This window comes from Arachis hypogaea, chromosome 13, assembly GCF_003086295.3.
Source record: "Arachis hypogaea cultivar Tifrunner chromosome 13, arahy.Tifrunner.gnm2.J5K5, whole genome shotgun sequence".
Taxonomy (NCBI): Eukaryota; Viridiplantae; Streptophyta; class Magnoliopsida; order Fabales; family Fabaceae; genus Arachis; species Arachis hypogaea.
This window is the reverse complement of record NC_092048.1, coordinates 145,982,292-146,005,140: the sequence shown is the minus strand read 5'-3', so window position 1 is coordinate 146,005,140 and position 22,849 is coordinate 145,982,292. Positions and strand designations below refer to the sequence as shown.

General features: G+C 31.6%; 1 protein-coding gene and 1 long non-coding RNA gene across 4 annotated transcripts; both read right to left on the bottom strand.

Annotated features, from left to right (window-relative positions):
• Positions 1–12,343: 12,343 nt before the first annotated feature.
• Positions 12,344–16,289, bottom strand: LOC140178046 (uncharacterized). Of its 2 annotated transcripts, none has more exons than XR_011870127.1 (4): positions 15,839–16,289; positions 15,515–15,675; positions 15,320–15,421; positions 12,344–13,024 (listed from the first exon to the last, which is right to left on the bottom strand). It is a non-coding gene; the product is annotated as an uncharacterized lncRNA (long non-coding RNA). The 2 variants fall into 2 exon arrangements; XR_011870126.1 differs by lacking the exon at positions 12,344–13,024 and adding an exon at positions 14,481–14,891.
• Positions 16,290–16,717: 428 nt separating this feature from the next.
• Positions 16,718–22,574, bottom strand: LOC112792764 (uncharacterized). 2 transcript variants are annotated; one of them, XM_025836113.2, is made up of 12 exons: positions 22,158–22,574; positions 21,937–22,041; positions 21,440–21,601; positions 20,544–20,762; positions 20,235–20,312; positions 19,407–19,855; positions 19,208–19,318; positions 18,637–19,124; positions 17,868–18,036; positions 17,459–17,698; positions 17,216–17,350; positions 16,718–17,121 (listed from the first exon to the last, which is right to left on the bottom strand). In XM_025836113.2, the coding sequence occupies exons 2-12, from the start codon at positions 22,022–22,024 to the stop codon at positions 16,990–16,992; spliced, it is 2,271 nt and encodes a 756-aa protein (XP_025691898.1). In that variant the 5' UTR covers positions 22,025–22,041; positions 22,158–22,574; the 3' UTR covers positions 16,718–16,989. The 2 variants fall into 2 exon arrangements, with proteins under 2 accessions (XP_025691898.1, XP_025691900.1); XM_025836115.2 differs by lacking the exon at positions 20,544–20,762.
• Positions 22,575–22,849: the final 275 nt, after the last annotated feature.

Sequence of the window (22,849 nt, the reverse complement as noted above, 5' to 3'; positions counted from 1 at the left end):
AAATCCTCCCTCATATCACCATCCATATTTTGCTTGTGTTTCAGGCTGCAAGAGAACAATTAATACATACAAATTAGCATGGTACCAATACAATGGAATTCCCATTGGAGTCGAGTAATATTTGAATCTGTAAACAGTAAAACACCAAGCACTATATCTATAATTTAAAATATTGTCCATCATCATCCCCATTAAATTTGTTTTCTAAGAGAGCCTTATGGCTTTTACTTGTCACAAGGAAGTTCAGAGTTTTCTCAAATAAGTTTTTCTTCTATATGCCAAAAGATCAGCCCTATATTGAGCTATTGACTACTCTCTTCTCTCTAATCATGTGTAATAGTTCCAATCGATTGAATAAAAAAATATACATATTGTGGTTGTGTAACACTTCTAATAGATTAAATTTAAAAAAAATTCATATGTCAATGGATTGTGTTACACTGTCAATCGATTTAATAAGAAAAAACACATATTTTATAGCGCAATTCAATTGATTGTCTAACACTTTTAATTGATTGAATTTTAAAAAAACACATATTACCATGCGAAATTTAATCAATATGATATACTTGCAATTGATTGAATTAAAAAAACGCGAAATTCAATCGATTGTGTTATACTTCCAATCGATTGAATTACCAATAAACATGATTTTACTAACTTTTACTGATATAACGGATTAAGGAATAAAAAATTTATTGATTCGCATTGTCAAAATATCTATAGAGGTCACACTTAATTGAAAATCTATTTTGTTGTTTTTGTTTTTAATTATTAATAAATATGATAGATGAATAATAAAATAATAATTTATAAAATAAAACATAAATTTTGTAATTAAATAATATAAACAAATTTATTCTGTAATTAAAATTAAATAATAACTATATGATAATTATTAAAAAATTTAAAAATTATATTTTATTATTATGATCATTTAACAATTCAAACGTTACGAGGTTATACAAAAAGAATTATAATATCTCATATCCAAAAGTACGTATTTATGGACATCTAATTCAATTTAATTTAACGGTGACAAACAACTTGTCGAAGCAAAATGTCAAGAGAATATATAAATGAAATCATACAAAAATGGAAGAACAATAAGATGAATATCGTCACAAATGATAAGAGTTAAGGTGTTCAAAAATTATATCTTGCGCAATCTTCAACAAGACAAGGTTACGATTGGATTGCTAAATGCACTCTTAATAGGCTTTGTTATGGTCTGTTGTTTCTTCAATATTAAATTTACATTGAGGTATATAAAGGAGCAATTTTAACGGGGTTTAGCCAACAATAAGTCAATAAACATTTTTAAATTGCATTCTATATTAATTAATTATTGTTAATTAGTGATTATTTAAATTTTATTTTTTAAAACATACAAAATTAATAATTATTAATTACCTCTTCTTATTTTAATTTACCTTTTATTATTTATTACGCAAACCTTAATTTCTCTTTTTAAAAAAACTTCGAAACTAAAAAAAAATACCAAAATATAATATAAAGAATCATCCAAATCTAAAAAAAACATACAAAATATAAGAAAAATTCATCCAAAACTAATAAAAAGAATCATCCCAATACTAAGAAAAAAAATACAAAACATAGGAAAAAGAATCCTCCAAAACTAATAAAAAGAATCATCCGAAATTTAAGAAAAAAAACATAAAAAACTAGTTAAAAGAATCATTCAAAACCAAATAGGAGAAGGAGAAGAAGAGCCACAGGGTGGCTAGTGACGACGTCTTGGACGGCGTTGTGTGGACGGTGGAGACTCGCGGTGGCACATTGCGAGGAGGAAGCCACGGAGGCTGCACATCGCCAGTGGGGGAGTCGCCATGGATCGAAGTAGTTGAACGCCCATCGCGAATGGGAGCTTGGCAGTGGTTGCGTCGCGATGGATGTAGAGCCATGGAGTGTAAATTCTGCACTGTCTAACGTGACGGATGGAGGCCGCGATGGTGTTTGGCAGTACAGATACGTCGGGATTATGATCCCGCGACGGTGGAGGCGGCTATGTCCAATGAAAAAGGACTGCGGCGGGATGCGAGGAAGAGGTCGTGCAGCGCGACGAAAGACGCGGCGGTGGTCGGTTGACGGCTCCGCCGAAAACTGCATAAAGACGGCGGGTTTGTGGAGGGAGAGATTTGATTGTTTCCAAATGAATGGAAAGGGATTAGGTTTTTTTATGAATTGTTTTTATTTTCTACTATAAATATGATTAGGATAAATTTAGATAGAATCTTTTTTGAATTTTGATTTTTAAATTTTTGTTTATTTATAAAATTTAAATTAGAGTAAAGAACAAGTAAGTCCCTAACCTTTTTTTCGCGAACATTTTCATCCCTCAAGATTTAAAAATACTTTTAAGTCCTTAATCTTTTTAAAAGTTGGACAAAAGAGTCCTTCCGTTCATATGGGTCCGTTGGAGCCAACAAAAAAGTCTAACGTGGTCCCATTATGCTGACTTGGCCTTATGGATACATACGTGGATGGAACTTTTTCAAAACGGGACAATTAAGCCTGCTGCTGCAAAACAACATCGTTTCAAGGCAACCCTAATCACGACGATGTTCCTTCTTGCTCTTCACCACACGCAGCTTCATCCTCCCTTTCACCATCACTATCTCCATTTTCATGAACCTCCAGCCATGATCGCCGACGAGCTCCGAACCGTTTGAAGAAACCCCAAAACCGTAAACTCATTTTCAAACTCTCTTCTTCCCTTCTCTTCTCCTCTGATTTGCACGTCGCCCTCCTCTCACCACCATCATATCCGAATCACCATCACCACCGCTTCATAGTTGTTGTTCAAACCCCAACAACCACCATCTTCCTCTTCCATTACCGAAATCACCACCCTCGTCGTCCCAGAACCACCGTAGCCTCCACCAACTGTGATGAAACCACCACACCAAACCGCCGTGGTCCTCTCTCTTCCCCTCCTCTTCATCGTCCCACATCATCGCTGCCTCTCACTGTTTCATCAGCAACAGTCCACGCTACCGCCGCGGCCTCCTTCATTTCCTTCTTCTATTTCTCTTTCTCCCCTTTCCCAGTTCTAGCTCACATTCTCACACACTCTCTCTCTTTCCCTTCACGAAAACGAAGAAAAAGAACAACCCCTATCACTCTCCAACCACCATCTTCATCAACATTATCGCTGGCCATTTGTCTCGCCTCTGGTGATCACATGTCTTCCATCATAGAACCACCACTTGTTGCCTTCCTCTCCCTTTGGCCCTCACCTAATCTCCCTCTAGCTCACCCTCTCTCTTACTGCAAAATCGTAAAACCACAAAATGCTATTTTTTTTGTAGTGCAAAGACTTATTTGTCCTTTATTTTTTTGGGGGACATACCACAATAGCACTATAACAGACACATAGCTCCGTAACAAATACGTGGACGCTACTTCACCCATCTCCGTTTGTTCTTCGAGAGGCAAATGGATGAAGGATCTATCTGTCCACTGTTTGTAAAATTCAAAAATTTAAAAATTTTTTAAATTTTGAAGAACAAAAATATTCGCGAGACAAAAGGTTAAAGACTTATTTGTCTATTACTCTTTAAATTATAATAGAGTTGGCTTATATTGACTTGTAAGGGAGTTGTTTTTCTGTAATTTTCCATAAAGAAAAGAAGAAAACTAGCAAAAGGAAATGATGGAAACTAAATTCTCAATCAAACTTATTCTGAGGATGACCAAATAAAAAATTGTATTCATTTGATTAAGATGTATTTAAATGCAAGTCACACGTGAGAATTTGCATATGCTTTACTTATATCCATAGACACACAAATCTACCAACCTTCAAATTTAAACTATAAAAAATGTGCAAATAAATAAAATGCCTAAAGAGTATTTCAACTAGGGATCATCTCTTCCTTCCATTCAAAACATGGTCATATTATTATAATCTTTGTCAAATAAACTAAGCTGTCCCAATCTGGGTGTAATTTTACTGCCTGGGGATTGAGGAGATAGCATTTCAAGTTCCTTCAGCCTTTTATCTTTCTCATCAGCAATTATCTTCATCTACAAAACAAAACCCATCAGAGTCTCAAAGATTTAAAAGAAACGACAACCTCGTTATGAAGTTAATACAAGAACAAAACAAAACCTTTTCTAATCCAATGGCAATTTCTCTTTCTATGTTTTCCTGTCTCTTAGACTCTTTCTCAGCAGCTTTAGTTTGGGCCTCAATCCTAGCTCGCTCTATTATGCAGCAGTATCATATAGAACATAATCAGTAAAACCCTATGATGCACAGACACTTACACGGATACGGGACACGACACGGGACATATGTGAATTTTAAAATTTTATAAGACACGGGGACATACATACATATAAAATATAAAGTATTTTTTAGATAAATTGTAATGATATTTTAATATTTTATTGATATTAAAATATAAATTTTATTAATTATTTTTAATATTTTATTTTAATTATATCAAGTATTTAAAATATTTTTTTATAAATAATAATATATACTATATCTAAATTTATTTCAAGAATATATGTTAGGAATAAAACTGGACATGCTGACACGTTATGGTATTTAGATGTGTCCAAGCGTGTCTAGAGAAGAATTTTTTACTTTTATTAAGATACGGTTGGACACAGCAAATGCTTGTCGAACGAATGTCAATGAGTATCGTGTTCGAAATGTGTCCGACACGTGGACACCGCAATTCAGCAAAGTGTCTGTGCTTCATAAATTAAACCGAATCGGCAATAAAGTTACATGTAGAAAATCTCATCTCACCATCAGAATCAGCATCAGATTTCTTCTGTAAATGTGAGTTGCGACGACCTTGTCTTTCCTGGAATGACATTCAAAGTTTCTTCTTAAAATCTAATAGAAGAGCCAGAGTTTTAAGTTCACTAATGACAAGAGAATTGTTAATACCAGTTTATCAGCACCAGATTTGTGTATGCGTCCTCTTGATCCTTGGTTATGTTTAAATCAATGTAAAAATGTAAGTTAGTTACTCAAATTTAAACCCCTCTCTACAGCATACACAGAGCTAGAGAATAATACAAACTATAACGGGTAAATAGTCAAATTAGTTCCTGAAAGATATTCTTCAAATTCATTCCTGAAAGATTTTTTAAATCAAATTGGTCCTTCAAAGATTGTAAATTAATCATGTTTGTCCCCCAGTCACTCTATTAACATTTTTCTTCAAAGATTGATATTGTAAAATGTTAATTTGCAACATATACAATATCTGATATATCTAATTGAATATTGACCAAATATGTTTATGAAAATTTATTAATTTTTAGTCATTTTTTTCAATTACAAAAATCCTAATCCTAATATGACCTAGTGACTAAATTGATAGATTTTCGTAAACATATTTAGTCAACGTCTAATTGAACATGTTATGTGTCATGTATGCTATTAATTAACATTTCACATTATCAATCGTTGACGAAAATCGTGAATGGAGTAACTGAAGGACAGGTACTAGAGTAGTTGTGTTAGAGTAATAATAAGTAGTTGAGAGTTAGTAGTGGGTAGCTAAATATTTATGAAGTTAGTTTAAAATATCCTTATAAATAGCATGACTCTTTATCATCTAAACAACAACTTTAATACATATCTTTTATTTTCTTACCTTTATTTTCTTGTTAACAGGTATGATCAATTCATAATCTTTGAAAAACCAATTTGATTGAAAAAATCTTTTAAGAACGAATTTAAAAAATATCTTATTATCTTTCATGAATTAATTTGACTATCAACCCAAACTATAACCATGATGTTATGTACCTTTGTGCATGCCTCTCGGAATCATTCTGAAGGTAGCAATAAAAGTTGGTGTGTAACAAATCTACAAGCAAAATTTAATGATTTTGTTAAGTCAATTTCAAAGAAATATGTTATGCATTGTGCAGTCTTGCATGTTCCATATAATGCTTATTTCAATGGCAGAAAACGGTCCTTACTCTCGCAAGTCTTTGAGGTGGGTTGTTGGACAAGGTATCATTTTCTTGATTCATACTTTTTTCAAAATCTTGTTCACACTTCAAACTTCTCTCAAACTCTTCCCAGTTACCCTCAAATATTTGGCTGAGCTCCATTGCAATTTTATAAACTTCGTCACCTCGGGGATAGTATATCATGGAGTTACAGAAGGTCAATCTGACATCAGCCACAAAATCCTCCATGAAAGAATAGCTATTTGACTCGAGCTTGTATTTAATTGTGCCTAAATCCATGGGATGTGTTATGATATCAAAATAATCAGGGATTTGGAACAAAATAGGATCCACTGGCTGATTGAAAAGCCATCCATGTTTGTGAGAGGACAAAACATTGAGAATGGTAGAACATTGGCGAGATGCTTTCAAATCCATAGTCCTCCTCATCTTCTGCTTCTTTTCCTTTTGGCACTCCGTATCCTCTGCTCTTCTCTTAAAGGATGCAACTGCTTCAATGTCAGTCATTCTCACGAATTTGTTCACAACCTACAAAAAATTCCGAGTCTTTAAAAGTGCTTATACCAAGAAACATGAAACCTAAATTTTACACAATTGCTAAGCACAACAAATCTTGAGAAAAAATTCACAGCAAGTAGATCGAAAGTAAGAAAAAAAAATAAGGAAGAAAGACAGAAATAGAAGAATTTGATGTAAGGGTTCAACAAAGCTTGAATCTTGTTAGCAAAAGCAACTTTGATCTTCGAAGATATAAGAATTGCAAAAGAGTGCTGGCGCGCCAAAAAGAAAACTGTTTTAGGAGTTTGTTGAAGTCGTCACTTCATTCTCTCACTCTCTTTATATACTACTTTACTTTATCTTATCTAATCTAATCTAATTATTATTGTTAGGACATCTTCAATACTTAATTGAATTAATCTCTACCTACAAATTATTTAACCAAACAAATTTAATAAATCATTTACACTTACACGCTTTTCCTGCTATACGTTCCTTTTCTTCTTTGTGAAAGAATAGGAAAAAAAAAAAGAAAAGATGAAGAAATTTTTATTGATTGTTGATTGATTGAATTATGAAAGTAAAACTAAATATATATAGAACATTACCTACGAAAAATAAAAGTAAAGAAAAGATAACATAAAAAGATAACATAAAAATAAGATAAGATAATAAAGATTAAATTTATTAGGTTGAATTTGTGGGCCGTGAACCTTTTTTATTATTGTCATGGGTTAAAGTGGAAGAATGCTTTAATATTCTTCTTCTTCTTCTTTTTCTTGTCGTTCCTTCGTCTTCTTCTTCTTCTCATTCTTTTTCGTTAGAGAAAAAGATAAATAGGTTCGTAACATTTTTTTCCGCAGACATTTTCGTCCCTGACCATTGAAAAATACTTTTAAGTCTTTGACGTCCTTAAAAGTTGGACGGATTAGTCCCTCCGTCCAAATGCATACAAAAAAGTCTGATGTGGCTCCCGTAGTGCTTGTCACGCGTACGCGTTGGCTACGCATACGCATCGCCATGAATTCAGCAAATCCTCATTTCTTTATGAATTCTCCACTTTGCATGCTTTTTTTTTCTATTTCTTTAAAGTCATTCTTGACTTCAAAACTTTAAATCACCCAAACAAACATATCAAGACATCGAATGGAAGAAAAGTAAATTAATAAAGCAAATAGAATTATCATTTTTTAAATAAAGAGTTAAAATTTATTTAATAAACAAATAGTACAATACTTCTTTTATTCAATAAAAAATATTTAAATATAAACAGTATGAATAATTCAAACTTAAAAGTACGTGCATAATAAATTTGAGGAAAAGTAGTTACATGACATCCACACTAATAATCAACTTAAAAGTGATGAGAACAAATTTAATTTGTATATATATAAAATATAATAAATAAATTGAATTACCAAAAGACAAATGAGAGAAGAGAGGACGATAGTGGTGAAGCGACCAAGATATGAATCAGCAATGAAGTTACCCAACAAAGGGAAGAGTAACAAAACACCATTCCAAGTGTTTATATTCTTTGTAGCTTCACTTAGAGACTCATCAAGCTCATTTGTTAAGTATGTTATCAAATGCGCACGTAATCTTGTTATAGCAAATGACTCTGCAGATTCCACAACTGTTGCAATATATATTCCACACACATTATTTCTTATTGCATTGTAAATTTTCTTTTCTCTCATTCGATATCTTGATATGTTTGTTTGAGTAATTTAAAGTTTTGAAGGCAAGAATAACTGAAAAGAAATGGAAAAAAAGCATGCAAAATAGAGAATTTATAAAGAAAAGAGAATTTACTGAATTCATGACGACGCGTACGCGTGAGAGGAAAGTCTTCTAGGTGATGCGTACGTGTGACCCACGCATCCGCGTGTGACCTCCACATGACAAGCACGTCAGACTTTTTCGTTGGGTCTAACGGAGGCATTTGGACGGAGGGACTGATCCGTCCAACTTTTAAAGACGTCAGTGACTTAAAAGTATTTTTCAATGGTCAGATACGAAAATGTCCGCGAAAAAAAAGGCCAGGGATCTATTTGTCATTTTCTCTTTTCGTTATTTTTTTCTTTTGTTATCTTCGTCACCAACACCACCTCTTTCTCCTCCTCTTCTTCCTCTTTCTTTTCTCATTGAACTTTTTTCTCCTCCTTCTCTTTTCTCCTTCTCCTCCATCATCTTCATCATCATGATTATCATCGTTATAATTATTGTCGTCTTCTTATACGTATCGTCATTATGCTATCGTCGTTATTATCGTTATCATAGAATTTTTGTCATAGAATTTTCTCAAGTTTATTTTTATTTTACTTTTTTTAACAAGAATAAAAATAAAAAAATCAAACAAAGAAAAAGAAACACATAATACCGCAAATTACTTATAAGTGAATAAACTTACATTCATTTAACTAAAAAAAATAATAAAAAATACAACATTAAAAAAATATTTCTGTGTATTTTTAGCAAATTTCGGTGTAAAATTAAAATATTTTTTATGTATTGTTAAGAAATTTCGGTGTATTTGTAGTGATAAGTTTTACATAATTCAAAATTCTTCCTCTTTCTCTTTCTAGTTCATTCTTCTCATCTTTTGTTGCTTCTTCTTCTTCTTTTTTCATCATCATCTTTTTTTTTTTCTCATTGATCTTTTCCTTCTTGTTTTACCTTCTCAAGTTTCTTTTTGTTTTACTCTCTTAATAAGAATAAAAACAAAAATCAAACAAAGAAGAAACACATAATGTTGCAAAATTACTTGAAAGAGTATGAACCTACATTCATTCAACTAAAAGAAAGAAAGAAAAGAAGAAGAAAAAAATGCAGCAATAAAGAAAATATTTCTATGTATTTATAGTAAATTTCGGTATAAAACTAAGATATTTTTGTATATTGTTAAGAAATTTCGATGTATTTGTACTAATAAGTTCTACATAATTTAAAACTCTTCCTCTTCCTCCTCCTCATCATCTTCTGCTACTTTTTCTTCTTATTTTTTTATCATTATTATCATCTTCTTTTTTTCTTATTCATCTTTTTCTTCTTGTTTTACCTTCTCAAATTTTTTCTTGTTTTACTCTCTTAACAAGAATAAAAACACAAAAAAATCAAACAAAGAAGAAGAAGAAACGTATAATGCTACAAAATTACTTAAAAAAATAAACCTACATTCATTCAACTAAAAAAAAGGAAAAAAGGAAAAAAACAACATTAAAGAAATATTTTTGTGTATTTGCAGCAAATTTCGGTATAAAATTAAGACATTTTTATGTATTGTTAAGAATTTTCGGTGTATTTATATTGATAAATTTTGTATAATTCAAAATTCTTCCATTTCCTCATCCTTATCTTCTACTGCTTCTTCATCATCTTATTATTTCATTTTTTCATCATTCTTTTTGAGAGAAAAAAATTAAACAAAGAAAAAATACATAATGTTTGCAAAATCAATAAAAAGAAGAGGAAAAAAGAAATGCAGCAATAATAGTAGTAATAAAAAGAATTATGAAGAGGATGAAATACGTGAAGAAAAAGAAGGAACCGAAGAAAAAGAAAAAAAGAGAAGTAGGAAGAATGCGAAATACACATGTTGGAGAAGGAATGACGTAATTTCATGTGCTCGTTATGTAAGTGGGTTTTGTTGGATTATAATTCACTCGTTTGGACTTATTTGCCAACAAAATTTGTATGTGTACCAGGATTGTACTTAATTTTAATTTAATTTTATTTTAGATTTTATAAAATACTATATAAGTATTTATAAGATTAGTGCTTATTTGGGCGTAAGTTAATAAAAAAAATAATTTTTTCAGTGAAAAATACATTTTTTTAATGGTATTTTTAGTAATAAAATTTAAAATATTAAAAAATAAAAAAATTTTGATAAACTATTTTTTTTCTTAAAAAAATATTTTTCACATAATAAATATACAAAAAGTACTTTTATATTGTTATACCCAAATATAATTAATAGATAAAAAGATTTTTTTGCATAAAATATCCAATCATTAAATTATTTTTACTTTTCTATAAGATCTTTTAAAAAAGATAATTAAAGAAAAATCTTTCTTAAAAATGAGTTCGAACAAGCTTTTAATATTATTATAAAAATTGATTTAAGATTTAATATGAAATTTGTCACTTCAATTTTTAATCTCATTTCAATTTAAATTTTAAATTATTTGTAATTATTTAAAATAATTTTAATTAAATTGTAAACATTTAATTAAAATAAAAAATAAAGTTACAAATTAATAATTATATACTATATTTAAAAAATATTACACTAATAAAAATAGACTTTAAACATTAACTAATTAAAAACAACAATATTAAAAAAATTACATATTTAAAAATAAAACACATTACATATTTAAAATATTACATAAATAAAATAATAACAAAGATAACATAATAGAAAAATTAAAACTTTATGGATGTGAAGATTGAAAATTTTATACATTTGGATTGAAAAAAATACAGGAGTACAAATTGAGTATAGCTTATTTATTTAAGTATATTTTAATTGAGTTTTTATTATAATATTAATGTTACGACATTTATTTAATGAGTTTAATAGATTAATAAAATAATATAATTTCTTTTTATTAATATTAGTATTATTTTAAAATTAGTATTCAGTACAAAATTTAATTTTAAATTAATTTAATTACTGTAAAAGTAAAAAATAATATCTAAAAAGTATTATACTCTAATGATTATGACTTTATTTGACAACTATTACTCACTTACGTTTTTTTTTTTACTTTTTGTCGCTAAATTTTGTGATATCTAATTTTTATACGTACTTTTGTCATTTTATCAATTTAATATGAAAAACAGACAAAATAAAGATATGCATTTTCAAGTTTCTGAACAAATATTTTCATTAGAGGTCTTTAAAAATATAATCTCATCTAATAAAATTAGTTTCAAATGGCAAACTTTTAATTGAATTGGAATGGATAGTAATTTTTCCAAGCATGTTGGTTGAATTGATTATGGATTTACCTTTTAAAAAGATGAAATCAAATTTAAACTACAAATTATAGGGAATGAATTTTTTTAATTGTTAAAAAAAATTAAGAATGTAAAGTGTGATTTCTAACCTTTTATTGCTCTCTCTCTTATATTTATTCTTGGTGTCATTTATAAAATTAATAGTAAAAGATCACTACATTTTATTCCTTCGATTGTTAAAAAAAATTAAAATCCATTCTCCAAATTATGCAATCAAAACTAGTTAACAATAATAACTGCCCATAAACACGTAATATTAAAAAAATATATAACGACTAAAATGTTTTTTTTTTTTAATTTATAGCCGGCTCAAATATATTTTAACTTAAAGATTAAAAAAAACAGAAATACTTTGAATTTAAGTAATTTCATTCATAAGTCTATTAAAGTGATTTAGAATCACCCGTTATTTATAACAGATTTTTAATGTAAATCTTTTCATGTTCGTTCCTCTTCAACGTAAATCTTTCTTTCTTTTTCGTTTTTTCTGTGTTTTTTATGATTATTGTCTCTTTCTCTTTAGATTTTTGTTTTTTTTTTCGAGTTTTTTGTGTTCTTGAATTTTATTCTCTTTCTCTTCAGATTTTCGATCTACATTTGCTTTTTTCGAATCGAACAGTGTAGTTAAAATTGTTTAGGTTTTGCGTGTTCCAAAATAATGAATGATTCAAGTTCAAGTAAGTTGAATGAGGACGATTTGAATTATTCTTTTGAATCGAATTAAGTGAACAAGGTTTGGATCATTCTTAATTTTATCTAGTTTCATTATTCGACAATTTTGAATTGAATGGAATGAAATAGAATCTCATTCAATTGAATAAAGTGATAATGAATAATTCCATTCTTCTTTGCTAAAATCAGTGCTGTTTATGAATTTGAATTTAAATAGAATGCACAGTTTTTAGTTCACTTGTTATTACACAATGATGTTTTTTTTTTCTTTTGAAAGACAAACAAGCTCAACACACTCGGTGGAGTATATAACAATAAAGAAACAAAGTAACTCATATGTCATCTATGGCATAACCATCAACAACATGAGTTAGTTTCACACCATTCCCTCGAACTACAGAGCGATCTAGCAATGCAATCCACCATGACCATTGTCTTATTCTGAAAAATGAGTTCATTTCTACACAGTCAGATGTTCCATATAACTGAGAAAAAAACCCATTAACCATGTTTTACGCTCGTCTTTTCTCATAGGCATCGTCCTCCAGCTCTCAAAGAGTTCTCTTATGGACCCCGGAATGCACCATGCCCGACCCACATGAGCGAACCACGCACACCAGACTTGCCACGCAAACTCACACGTAACAAAGTGTTGGACAGATTCAACTTCCTTATTGCACATCACACAAGTATTATCATTCTGAGCAATGATGCCAAACCTACTCAACCGCTCCTTTGTATTAACTCAACCTACTAGCACAAACCAAATAAATAACTCAACTCTAGAGGGCACCAGTCCTTTCCAAATTCCATTTGTGAACTTGTAGGTAAGGATATCATCTGTCATAGTCTGTTCCTACAAAACATGCACAAATGAGTTAGTGGTATAAACATCTTCCTTGTCAAACTTTCACACCACTCAATCAGTCTATCTTACACAATGGTGTTGTTATAATAATATTTCAATTCATTTGTAATTCAGGTATGTTGTCGATGAACAATTTATTCCAAATGTTGGGATGACTTTCAAGAGAAATTGAACATAATAGAATCTAATACAATTGAATAAAGCAATAATGAATAACTGTATTCTTCTTTGCTAAAATCAGTGTTATTTATGAATTTGAATTTGGATAGAATACAAGAGTTTTTGAATTTATAGAATGCACAAATTTCAGTTCATTTGTTATTATACAATGGTGTTATTATAATAATATTTCGATTCATTTGCAGTTCAGGTATGTTGTTGATGGACAATATGTCCCAGGTTGAAATGACTTTCAAGACAAATTGAATTTTAGCCCAGTGCGTCTTTTTATCTTGGTAGGGGTTACGTAGATTTTCTCATAGCCTGTCTCCAAGAATCCTTTAGAGTTCGAAGAAAAGTATCAATTCCCTCGAGAGCTTGTGCGAAACATTCAATGATGGGATATGTCTCAGTGCATCACATCTCATTTCCTCGACGATAGCTTTCTTTCGATCATTCATGTTGGCGAATACGTCAGCGGTCAGCTATCATTCTCATTGAACATCTCAAATTGTGAGTTTTTTACAAGGATTTGAAAAATTATGTTATATGATATATTTATAATACAAAAATAGAGTTGATTTAATGTGTATATGCTTACATTGTAAAGTGGCTTTTCTTTTTTGAGATGGTTTTTTTTTTGTCATTTTGATTGTAAGGAATAAAAAATTTGGTCAATACTTAACAACAGCGTTGTGAGAATAAAAAGAAAGGCAGAGAGAAAACAAAGGGAGGTAGACAAAGGATGGAAGAGAGAAAATGGTGGATAGTTAAGGAACTTTTATAGGAAACTATTTTATAGTATGCTCTCTTGTTATTTATAGAAGTTAGAAAACTATATAAATGAGTGAAATCAAAATGTATTCAATTCAATTAAAATTAAAGGAATTCACATCCATAGCAATTATTCATTTTCTTTTTTTTCTCTTTAATAATTATACAACGAGTGTATTATTGTGAGTAATGTTCAATTTCATATTACTATATTAGAAGTCAAAATTCCGCTGCAGACTCAACAAGCATCAAGTGAACCTCAGTTAATTCACAAATGAACTGAAATTAGTTCAAATTTGAACAAGCAGTCAAAAAGACTCAATCATCAACAAAAACACATCAAATTCATTTCTAAATCCAAATGAAATTCAAATAAACTAAGAAATGAATCGAAATTATTCAATGATGGCATCAGAAAAAATCAGAACCAATACAAATGTTAGCAAAACATTAAAGTAAAAAAAAAGCTTTATATCCTAACATTCATTAAAAAAGAACAAAAATAATTACCAAGTATTAAACATATCACTTAACAAGAATTGTTCATTATACACCAATCATGCTTCTCTGCCATTATGTGAAGCATAACAGGATTACAATGAAAGATAAAGTTCACTAAGACCATCACAAAAAGGTATAGTACTTAATTGACAATGAACATTAAAATGATCCCAAAGCTTTCACTAAAATATACTCACATAATTAGCAACTATTAGTAAATTCGATTAAAAATAATTTATATCTCTAATTGGCTATTCATGTTGTCTTTTGTAGCTGCATTTACATAGTTACATTCAGCTATTGTGTAACATAGTACAAAATTAAATCATTAACTTAAATCAATGAAAGAATGTAAAATTAAAATAAAGTATGCATTCACAGTGTATGGGAGCAGTAAAAATGTTCCAATGCCATTTGGGATCTGTTAAGAGATTCAAATGCAACAACAATGTTTTGTTAGTATGAGTTTAGGATATATTGTGCTGATACAAAATTCAGTTTTTCCTTTTTTTTTTAATTGTGATTTTCCTATACGTGATAATAACAAGTGTATATAAAAATGGATAATTTCATATGACTTTGTCAACGTGTCACGTTTTGATATTTTAGTTAAGGCGGTACCAAACACCAAACACAAAAATATCTATACATTAATGTGATAAAATCATGTGAAATTTTCATACGAAATAATCTACTTTCTAATAAATATTTGACTCGACTGATTTCTCGTCTTAACCTTAGAAATTATATAGTTACTCTATATCTAAAAGTTCAAACTGCTGCAAGTACATAAGAAGTTAATGATTTAGATGGTTTTAAACTTTTAATTTCAAGAAACAAAAAGCTTACATAAATGAAAGGATCATCCTTGAGCACTCCATAGGCAGAAAGTGAGAGGCTCATTAAGAAGGATGCAAGTGACAGATAAAATGGCATGTATTCAACGCTATTCTGTCATGCATCAACCATAAAAGATAAGATTGCATTGTCTTGGAATATTTGCTAAGCAGCAAGTTAATAAACATTGGAGATGATTGGACTTACAAACATGGAAATAACTGGCAACCATGAGGATCAAAGAATCTCATACTAACAACAACAATCACAAAGTTGTTCTGTTGAAGCAAATCAAGAAGCCATATACATAAGGCAATCCTGAAAATTGTTCTGTTGAAGCATTTCTGATAATTCTCTTGAAAGTTGGTCTGAACATAATCAAGAAAATGATATAAACACTTGATTCTCTCATGTCAAATAATGCTTCTCATTAAAGTTTTGAGTTCTAGCTAGGCAACTTACAAAGGGGAAACAAATAATGCAAAAGCAAAGATGTTTCCTGCAATATAGAAACAATATAAATTATTGTACCTGCAACTTCATAGACACTCACAGGGAACAATAACATCTTGATCAAACCCGAGAAAAGCCAAAAAGCATAGAAGAATTTCGAAATCTTCTGCACTTCTCCCTTCTCCTCATGTGTATAGCAAGTGTTTGATTCATCCAAATTATGAGTTGTTACTGAAAAGGGATAATTATGAAGCCATTCATTTGTCTTCTAAAATAAAGATGTCTAATCATTCGAGAGTCTGTCACTATTACTGTTTTTTCTTGTAATATTTGGACTTTGGTTGATTACTTGTTTTTTAGTTTGATTAATTAAGTCTAGATTGTACCCGTAAAAAGAGAATTAGATTATATATGTTAATATTTTTAAAAAAATTAAGCTTAATTACAAGTGACTAAAGAGTACATTAAACTGTTTGTAAATAGAAAATTTCTATTTTCATGGTCCGTTTGAAATTAATTGATTGACTGTGGATCTATTCTTGAGGTCCATAACCATAAATAATAATGGTTGGGCCAAGCTTGAATTATCTTACAGCTGATTTACTAATAGAGTAATAGTTATTTAATCAAATTTATAATTTAGATCATTTTTCAAATAATAAATTTAAAAATTAATTATTTCTACTAATATGACAATAAACAATTAAATTCTTATTTACAGCTTTATTCAATCAGCATTTAAAAAAAAGGAAGAAAAAAACACAATTTCGGCTTCGATCCCACATTCACACCCATCGTCAAATAGTCAAATATATATATTTGCTGCTATGATTTTACTGTTAATTTCAAAATTTGAATATACGTCTATAACACACTACTATGTTTATACCTGTATGCTTTTTTGTGTATAATCCAAAATGCAAATCACGGGAAACATAAGTAGATGAAGAATAAGAATGAAAGCTAATACATCCAACTTCATTATAATTAGATTGCTATTGTACACAAGTCGAAAAGTATTCAAGAGCGAGCCGCTATCATATGATACATTATCTGGTGAAAAGCATGAAAAACTTCACCATTCTTGCATAACTTCTATATAGTTTCCCGTTGTCTGCCAGCATAACATAATCTAGATTTAGATGGCAAACAAATACGTAGTTTCCTGTCATTGGAACAGTGTATTTAGTATGCTGCTGAGTACTATAATGCGAAGAACCCTACACCAACTAGTGTAGCTCTTCAATTATTCTCGTCACAAGTCCCACAGCGATTGTTCTACCTGAAGATCTTAGCGATACCCTGCCAAGAGCTTTACAAATTGAGACATCTACTACACAAACTGGCTCCTGCAAAGTTACCTGAAATAGGAAACAAGCAAAGTCATTCAAGTTTTCCGAGTCCCTAAAGTGATTGACACCAACTGAATTAGGGAGTTCTCTGTTATTTATTCACCTCAATTACTGCACTTTGCTTTGCAGTGAGACAGCGAGGTGACTTTTTGGTCACCTTACCAGTCTTTGGATCAAGTATTGATGATATTCTTGAAACCCTTGCAGGCTCCTTTGCATGGTGTATATGAAACTCCAACTGCATATATGGAAAAGGATGGTTCACTTTTTTTCCCCACGAAAAACAAAAGTTGGATAATAAAGTGCAAGGATATGCCATATCACTAATCATTATTATAGCACACACCTGAGAACCCATCAATACAGGGCTTGCACCATCCAAAACAAGCACTTTCAACTCCAAATGATTAGAAACTGCAACAGGAAAGTCAGGATGGCATAACACACCTCCTGCAATCACATTACTTCCATCAACACCTTGCAATGTTACAGATACATTATCTCCGGCCCTTGCAACACTGCAGGCATTAGAGTCACGCTCCATTGAGCGTACTGTTCCCATGACGGCTGCAGGCATAACTAAGACCTACAATTTATAAAATAGTTACAGAAAGGAACATTGTTTAAATTCATGTCATGCTAGCAGAAATTCAGTGTGTTTCAGATAACTACAAAATACTTCTAATTTAGAGATAATTAGATGTGTTCCTTCATTTTTTTTCCGCTGAGGTCCATAACACTACCCAATTTTATACCTTTGATCCACTCCGAAGAGCTCCTGCTTCCAGTTTACCACAAGCAGACACCTGTCCAAGTGTGGGTGATTTGATGACATCACATATTGGCATTAGCAGCGGTTTCGAGTATTCTCTAGCAGGTGGTGGAAGTGAGTCGATTGCATCTAACAAATATGGTCCGTTATACCTGTTTCACAATTGACAACCATAATTTCTTAGAACTAAGGCATACAATTGAAAAAGTAAAATTAAAGTAGCTTGCTAAGAAAAGGTTATCACACCAAATACAAGCCTAGATTGTGAGGAATGGAAGTATCCAAATTACACCAAGGATGCTACCAAGCTATGGCAGTATTCATAAGCCTTCTGACTAAATTAAATAAATAAAATACAATACCAGAGTATCTGTTTGATTGATCACTTACTTTTTCTCGTCTCACTTGTTGCTTTTTCATTATTCTCACTAAAGGTGAATGCTAAATTCACAAAATCATGCCAATCAGCTTAATTTCATATGGCATTTAATATTTTTTTACGTATTAATCTATCATTATATTTTCAGCGCTAAAATTTGCATAATATCAAGGAGGGGGAATAGATTTAAAAAAAAAAGTATTACAAAGAAAAACTTGGTACTTAATCATTTTTTTTGGGTGTACAGGTGTTTAATCATTTATTTATTTGAGCAAGTATTGCTGCTTCAGTGCCTGTCAGCATTTTATTTTCATACTCAATTTGTTGCTTGCCAAGACAAATCAAGATCAGACAGAGTAATCCGAAGGCGTACCAGCTTTTAAAACTAGCGTCAGAAGGGGATGCGACCAAATTTTGATTTTCCATTGCACTCATAGGAATCCATGACACACAAGAATCTTTGAAACCACAAGTGCGCAGAAACATTCCCAACTGCTGTCTTATATAATCAAATCGATCTTTGGCATACGCTACTGTATCCATCTTATTCACTGCAACTATAACCTGGTCAACACCAAAGCTTCTAATAAGTTGTGCATGCTCCCTAGTTTGTCCCTTGCCACCATCCATACCAGCTTCAAATGAACCACGTGAAGCATCTATGACAAGAATTGCAGCATCAGCCTGTGTTGCTCCAGAAATCATGTTTGGCACAAAATCTTTATGCCCGGGGGAGTCAAGAACCACAACATGATATTTCTTAGTGTCAAAATAAGCAACAGCCACTGTCATAGTTATTCCCCTTTCCCTTTCTTCAGAGCTTTCATCAAGTGCCCAAGCATAAGCAAAGGATCCTTTGCCCTGATCAACAAAAAAAGGGAACAGATGCTGGTGCATCAGTAACAAGCCTAATGACTACAAAATGAAGCTCACCATGACCTTACCTGTATTTTGGCCTCCTTTTCAAATTTGTGCATTTGTTTTTGGGAAATCCGTCCCAATAGGTGAAGTAACCTACCTGAGAGTGTTGATTTCCCAGAATCAACATGTCCAACCTAAAATTGACAAATTTAACCATTAGATATTAGTTCCCACAAATATTATTTTTCCTAAAACATACAAAAGAATAGTCCATTGACATACAATTGCAAGATTCAGCTGAGTCAACGTATCTTCAGCTTGTTGAGGTAGCATCCATTTTTCAGGTTTGTAAGAAACTTGTGGATGAGATCCCTTAGAGTTAGTATTATCTGAAATCCCAGATCTTACGTCCACAGCTATTTTGTTGAAACTGCTGGAAAGACTTTCGGATTTTCCCTCTTTGATAGAAGAGAAATTAATTGCATCAATACCTTTGACTTCAGGCATTGCAGATGAACTACCAGCCTTTCCTTTGCTTGAGCGAATATCAAGTGTACCATTTTTCTTATTCACATTTGAAGTTTTATCACTAGTTTCCAGATGAACTGCTGGCTTCTTTGAAAGTTTGCTCTCAGCTGACCTATCCTGCCTACCCTTTTGCATTAGTGATGTTAAATTCTCTAAACTTTCAACATTTGATTGAACAGAATGGTCATTATTCATAATTTTGTCTGCAAGCATAAGAGAAAGACGAATGATTAAATATAACACTTACGAACAAGAAAGTACAATGTTAACAGAAGAAACATGGCATAATTATTTTTTTCTTTCCTGTATCGCCATAAGGACAGTTGATTCTTTTGTGTTTACTTTAGGTCCTTTTTTAGTATTTTTATTGCCTTCTTTGCAAATGTTTTGTGTGAGGAGTGATCTAAGAATGTTTACAGGAAGCTGTTTTGTTTTCTGATTGTGTTGTGTTGATTGCTGGGGTTTTTCTGTCTCCCCCCACCCCCCCACCCCCAATCTTTGTTCATAATTTCCTAGCATTCCAATAATACTTTTTAGACTAAAGCTGCTAGAGGCAAACCAAACTGGTTGAAGGATGGATACCTTTTGAAGCTGTTTTGGAAGAACGTAGACCAGTATAAACTACATCATCAGGGGATGGAACATCAAACTTGAAAGGAGCTGCATATAAAGAAAAAAGAGCTATATAACTGCTACTTAGAGAAAAGGGGTAAAAAATAATGTTTGCTCTCATGATAGGAGATGCAAGAAGTAAACATAGCATGCCTCATCAAACAAATACTATACTTCAAATAATAAAACTTCTTTTATTTTAGTTCTATTACTTAACACCCAAATATCGTAGAAACTGTTCTAACTCTACACACATCCTGAATCAAGACTTGGGAAGACCTATGTTTAAATGGGAATGGCTTTTAGTATTAAACGCCTTATGACATTCATGAAATTCTCCTTGAACATTCCTATGCTTGCAGAAGTTACTGGCATCTGTCTGAAAACCATCATCCTGCTTGGGAAGTAATACAACCTCTTTTGGATTCTGTTTTGGTAATGAAGCAAAAAGAGACCTGGCCAACTTGGATGCTCCAGATGTTTTGCTTATGTCTTCAACTGCATCACAGAGATTGTTCAATGGGTTATAGGTATATCATGGTCATTGTGGAAAACCTAGCACTATGCAATCAGGGGTGTATAAAGGCAGGCATGAGTTATATTCTATGGCTCCCCCCCCCCCCCCCCCCTTCTCTTCTCTTCTCCCTCTCTCCCCCTCTCTTTCCACCAAAATCCACAAATGAAAGCCCACTCCTTTATCAGAGAGGCATCCTCCTTAAGGTACTTAGACATGGCCATACAATGGGAGTTTCCTTTTCTAATTAACAAAAGCAGGAAACCCTTGATCATCCATGGTTTAAATTCTCCATACATCTAATCCTACCATCCTAGATAGTTGAGAGGAAAGAAACAAACTTAACCACTCCAATTTTTCGTCATCCACTAGCATGCTTGGCCTTCAAGGTACACATATTAACTTGTTTTTCAAAGAGATAAAAAGCTAAAAATTTTAAACTTCAAGATATTCCGATTCTTCTTTGAATATAAAAACAGCATGAACCTAGGCATTTTTGTCGTCACCCATACCATAAGCCATACAGGCGAGGGGAACAGACAATAACTTAGGCTGTGCAAAAGAAATGCTCATCATACCAAAAGACATTAAAAAAACAAAATAAAAAACCTGGCTGTAAACTAAACTATTCTATTCTTCAATTATCAGAATACTGAATTACCTGTTTGTTTAATATTGGATGTACCAGTGTTTACAAAGTCACGGCGTATAACACCACAAATATCACAAGATGTCATACTCTCATCATTGTCATACGTGCAAATGGTGCATCGCCAAACCCCAGGAGGTCTCGGTGTCTCTTGCTTTGTTTCAGGTACTTCTCCTGTTGGATAAGAAAAACATTAGGACTTCTCCAAACCGAAAATAATTCAACAAACCACTCCATAAACCAATCTATAGATCTTAACCGGAACTAATTGCTTAATTCATGCCACCCTTCCTTTAGTTTGATTTTTTCTCCTTGTTAATTATTATAAGTCATATGATATAACACATTAATGTCGCTGCCACCAACAGCATTGAACATGCAGGCAAAAAAATGTGGAAATGTCAAATAATTATAACTAAATAGTTACTAGCTGAACCCGACATACTCAAATTGCAAGAACATGCATAATACGCCAAAACAAACCGAAGGAACATATATATTGAACTAACCATAGTCTTCATAATAATCATCATAGTCGTCATATTCATCGCCATAATCATCGTCGTAATCGAGTCCGTAGTTTACCTTACGAGGCATGGTTCTAGTATATAATACTATTTACCGACAACAAAACCACACAGAACATCAATTAGAAAATGAACAAATTTGAGAAACCTTGAAATTCAAATAAAAAAATCTTGCTTTCAACGTAACTAAGCTCGCTTTGTACCTGTAATAGTAGGTAAGAAAAGGGGGAGGAAGGGTCAATAAAGAGTTAAGAGTTCGAGGGAATAAAAAGAGCCATGTGAAAAGGCAAGGGTTTAGAGGTTATGACGGCAGCTAAGGCGGCATTAACGGAAGGGAGAAGAAATTATACGAAGGATAGAGGAATTGATGTTTCGGAAACCCTTAAGGGGGGAATGAAGATGAAGAAGAAGGGTTGTGGAGTGAAGGAAACAGAGAAGGGAAAGTGGTACAGAGAAAGAGATAGAGAGAGGGTGGTGGCGTTGCGTGGATCGGAGCAACCACGCTATGCGGCGAGCGAGATAGAGCTGTTAATCTCTGCTTCCCATATCACTCTTCCTCTTGCCTTGTTTTTTTATCTGCTTTTTCGCTTTTATACAACTCTTAAATTTACACTTAAAAATATATTTTGTTTAAGAAAAATATTATTTTTAGTTTTAACGGACTGAGAGTGCAAAAGCGTTGTATACAGTTTAATTATGTGTTTTTTTATAATTATTTATGCAAAGATGTGACAAATAATTATTTTATTAACGTAAAATTATATAATCAAAGACATATTTAAAATTACTTTATACTAAATTCTTTTATAAGATAATTTAATTTTTTTTAAATTATTTAACATATTTTTATCTATTATTTTTGTTAAAATATATTTTTATTTACACTTTGTTTGGA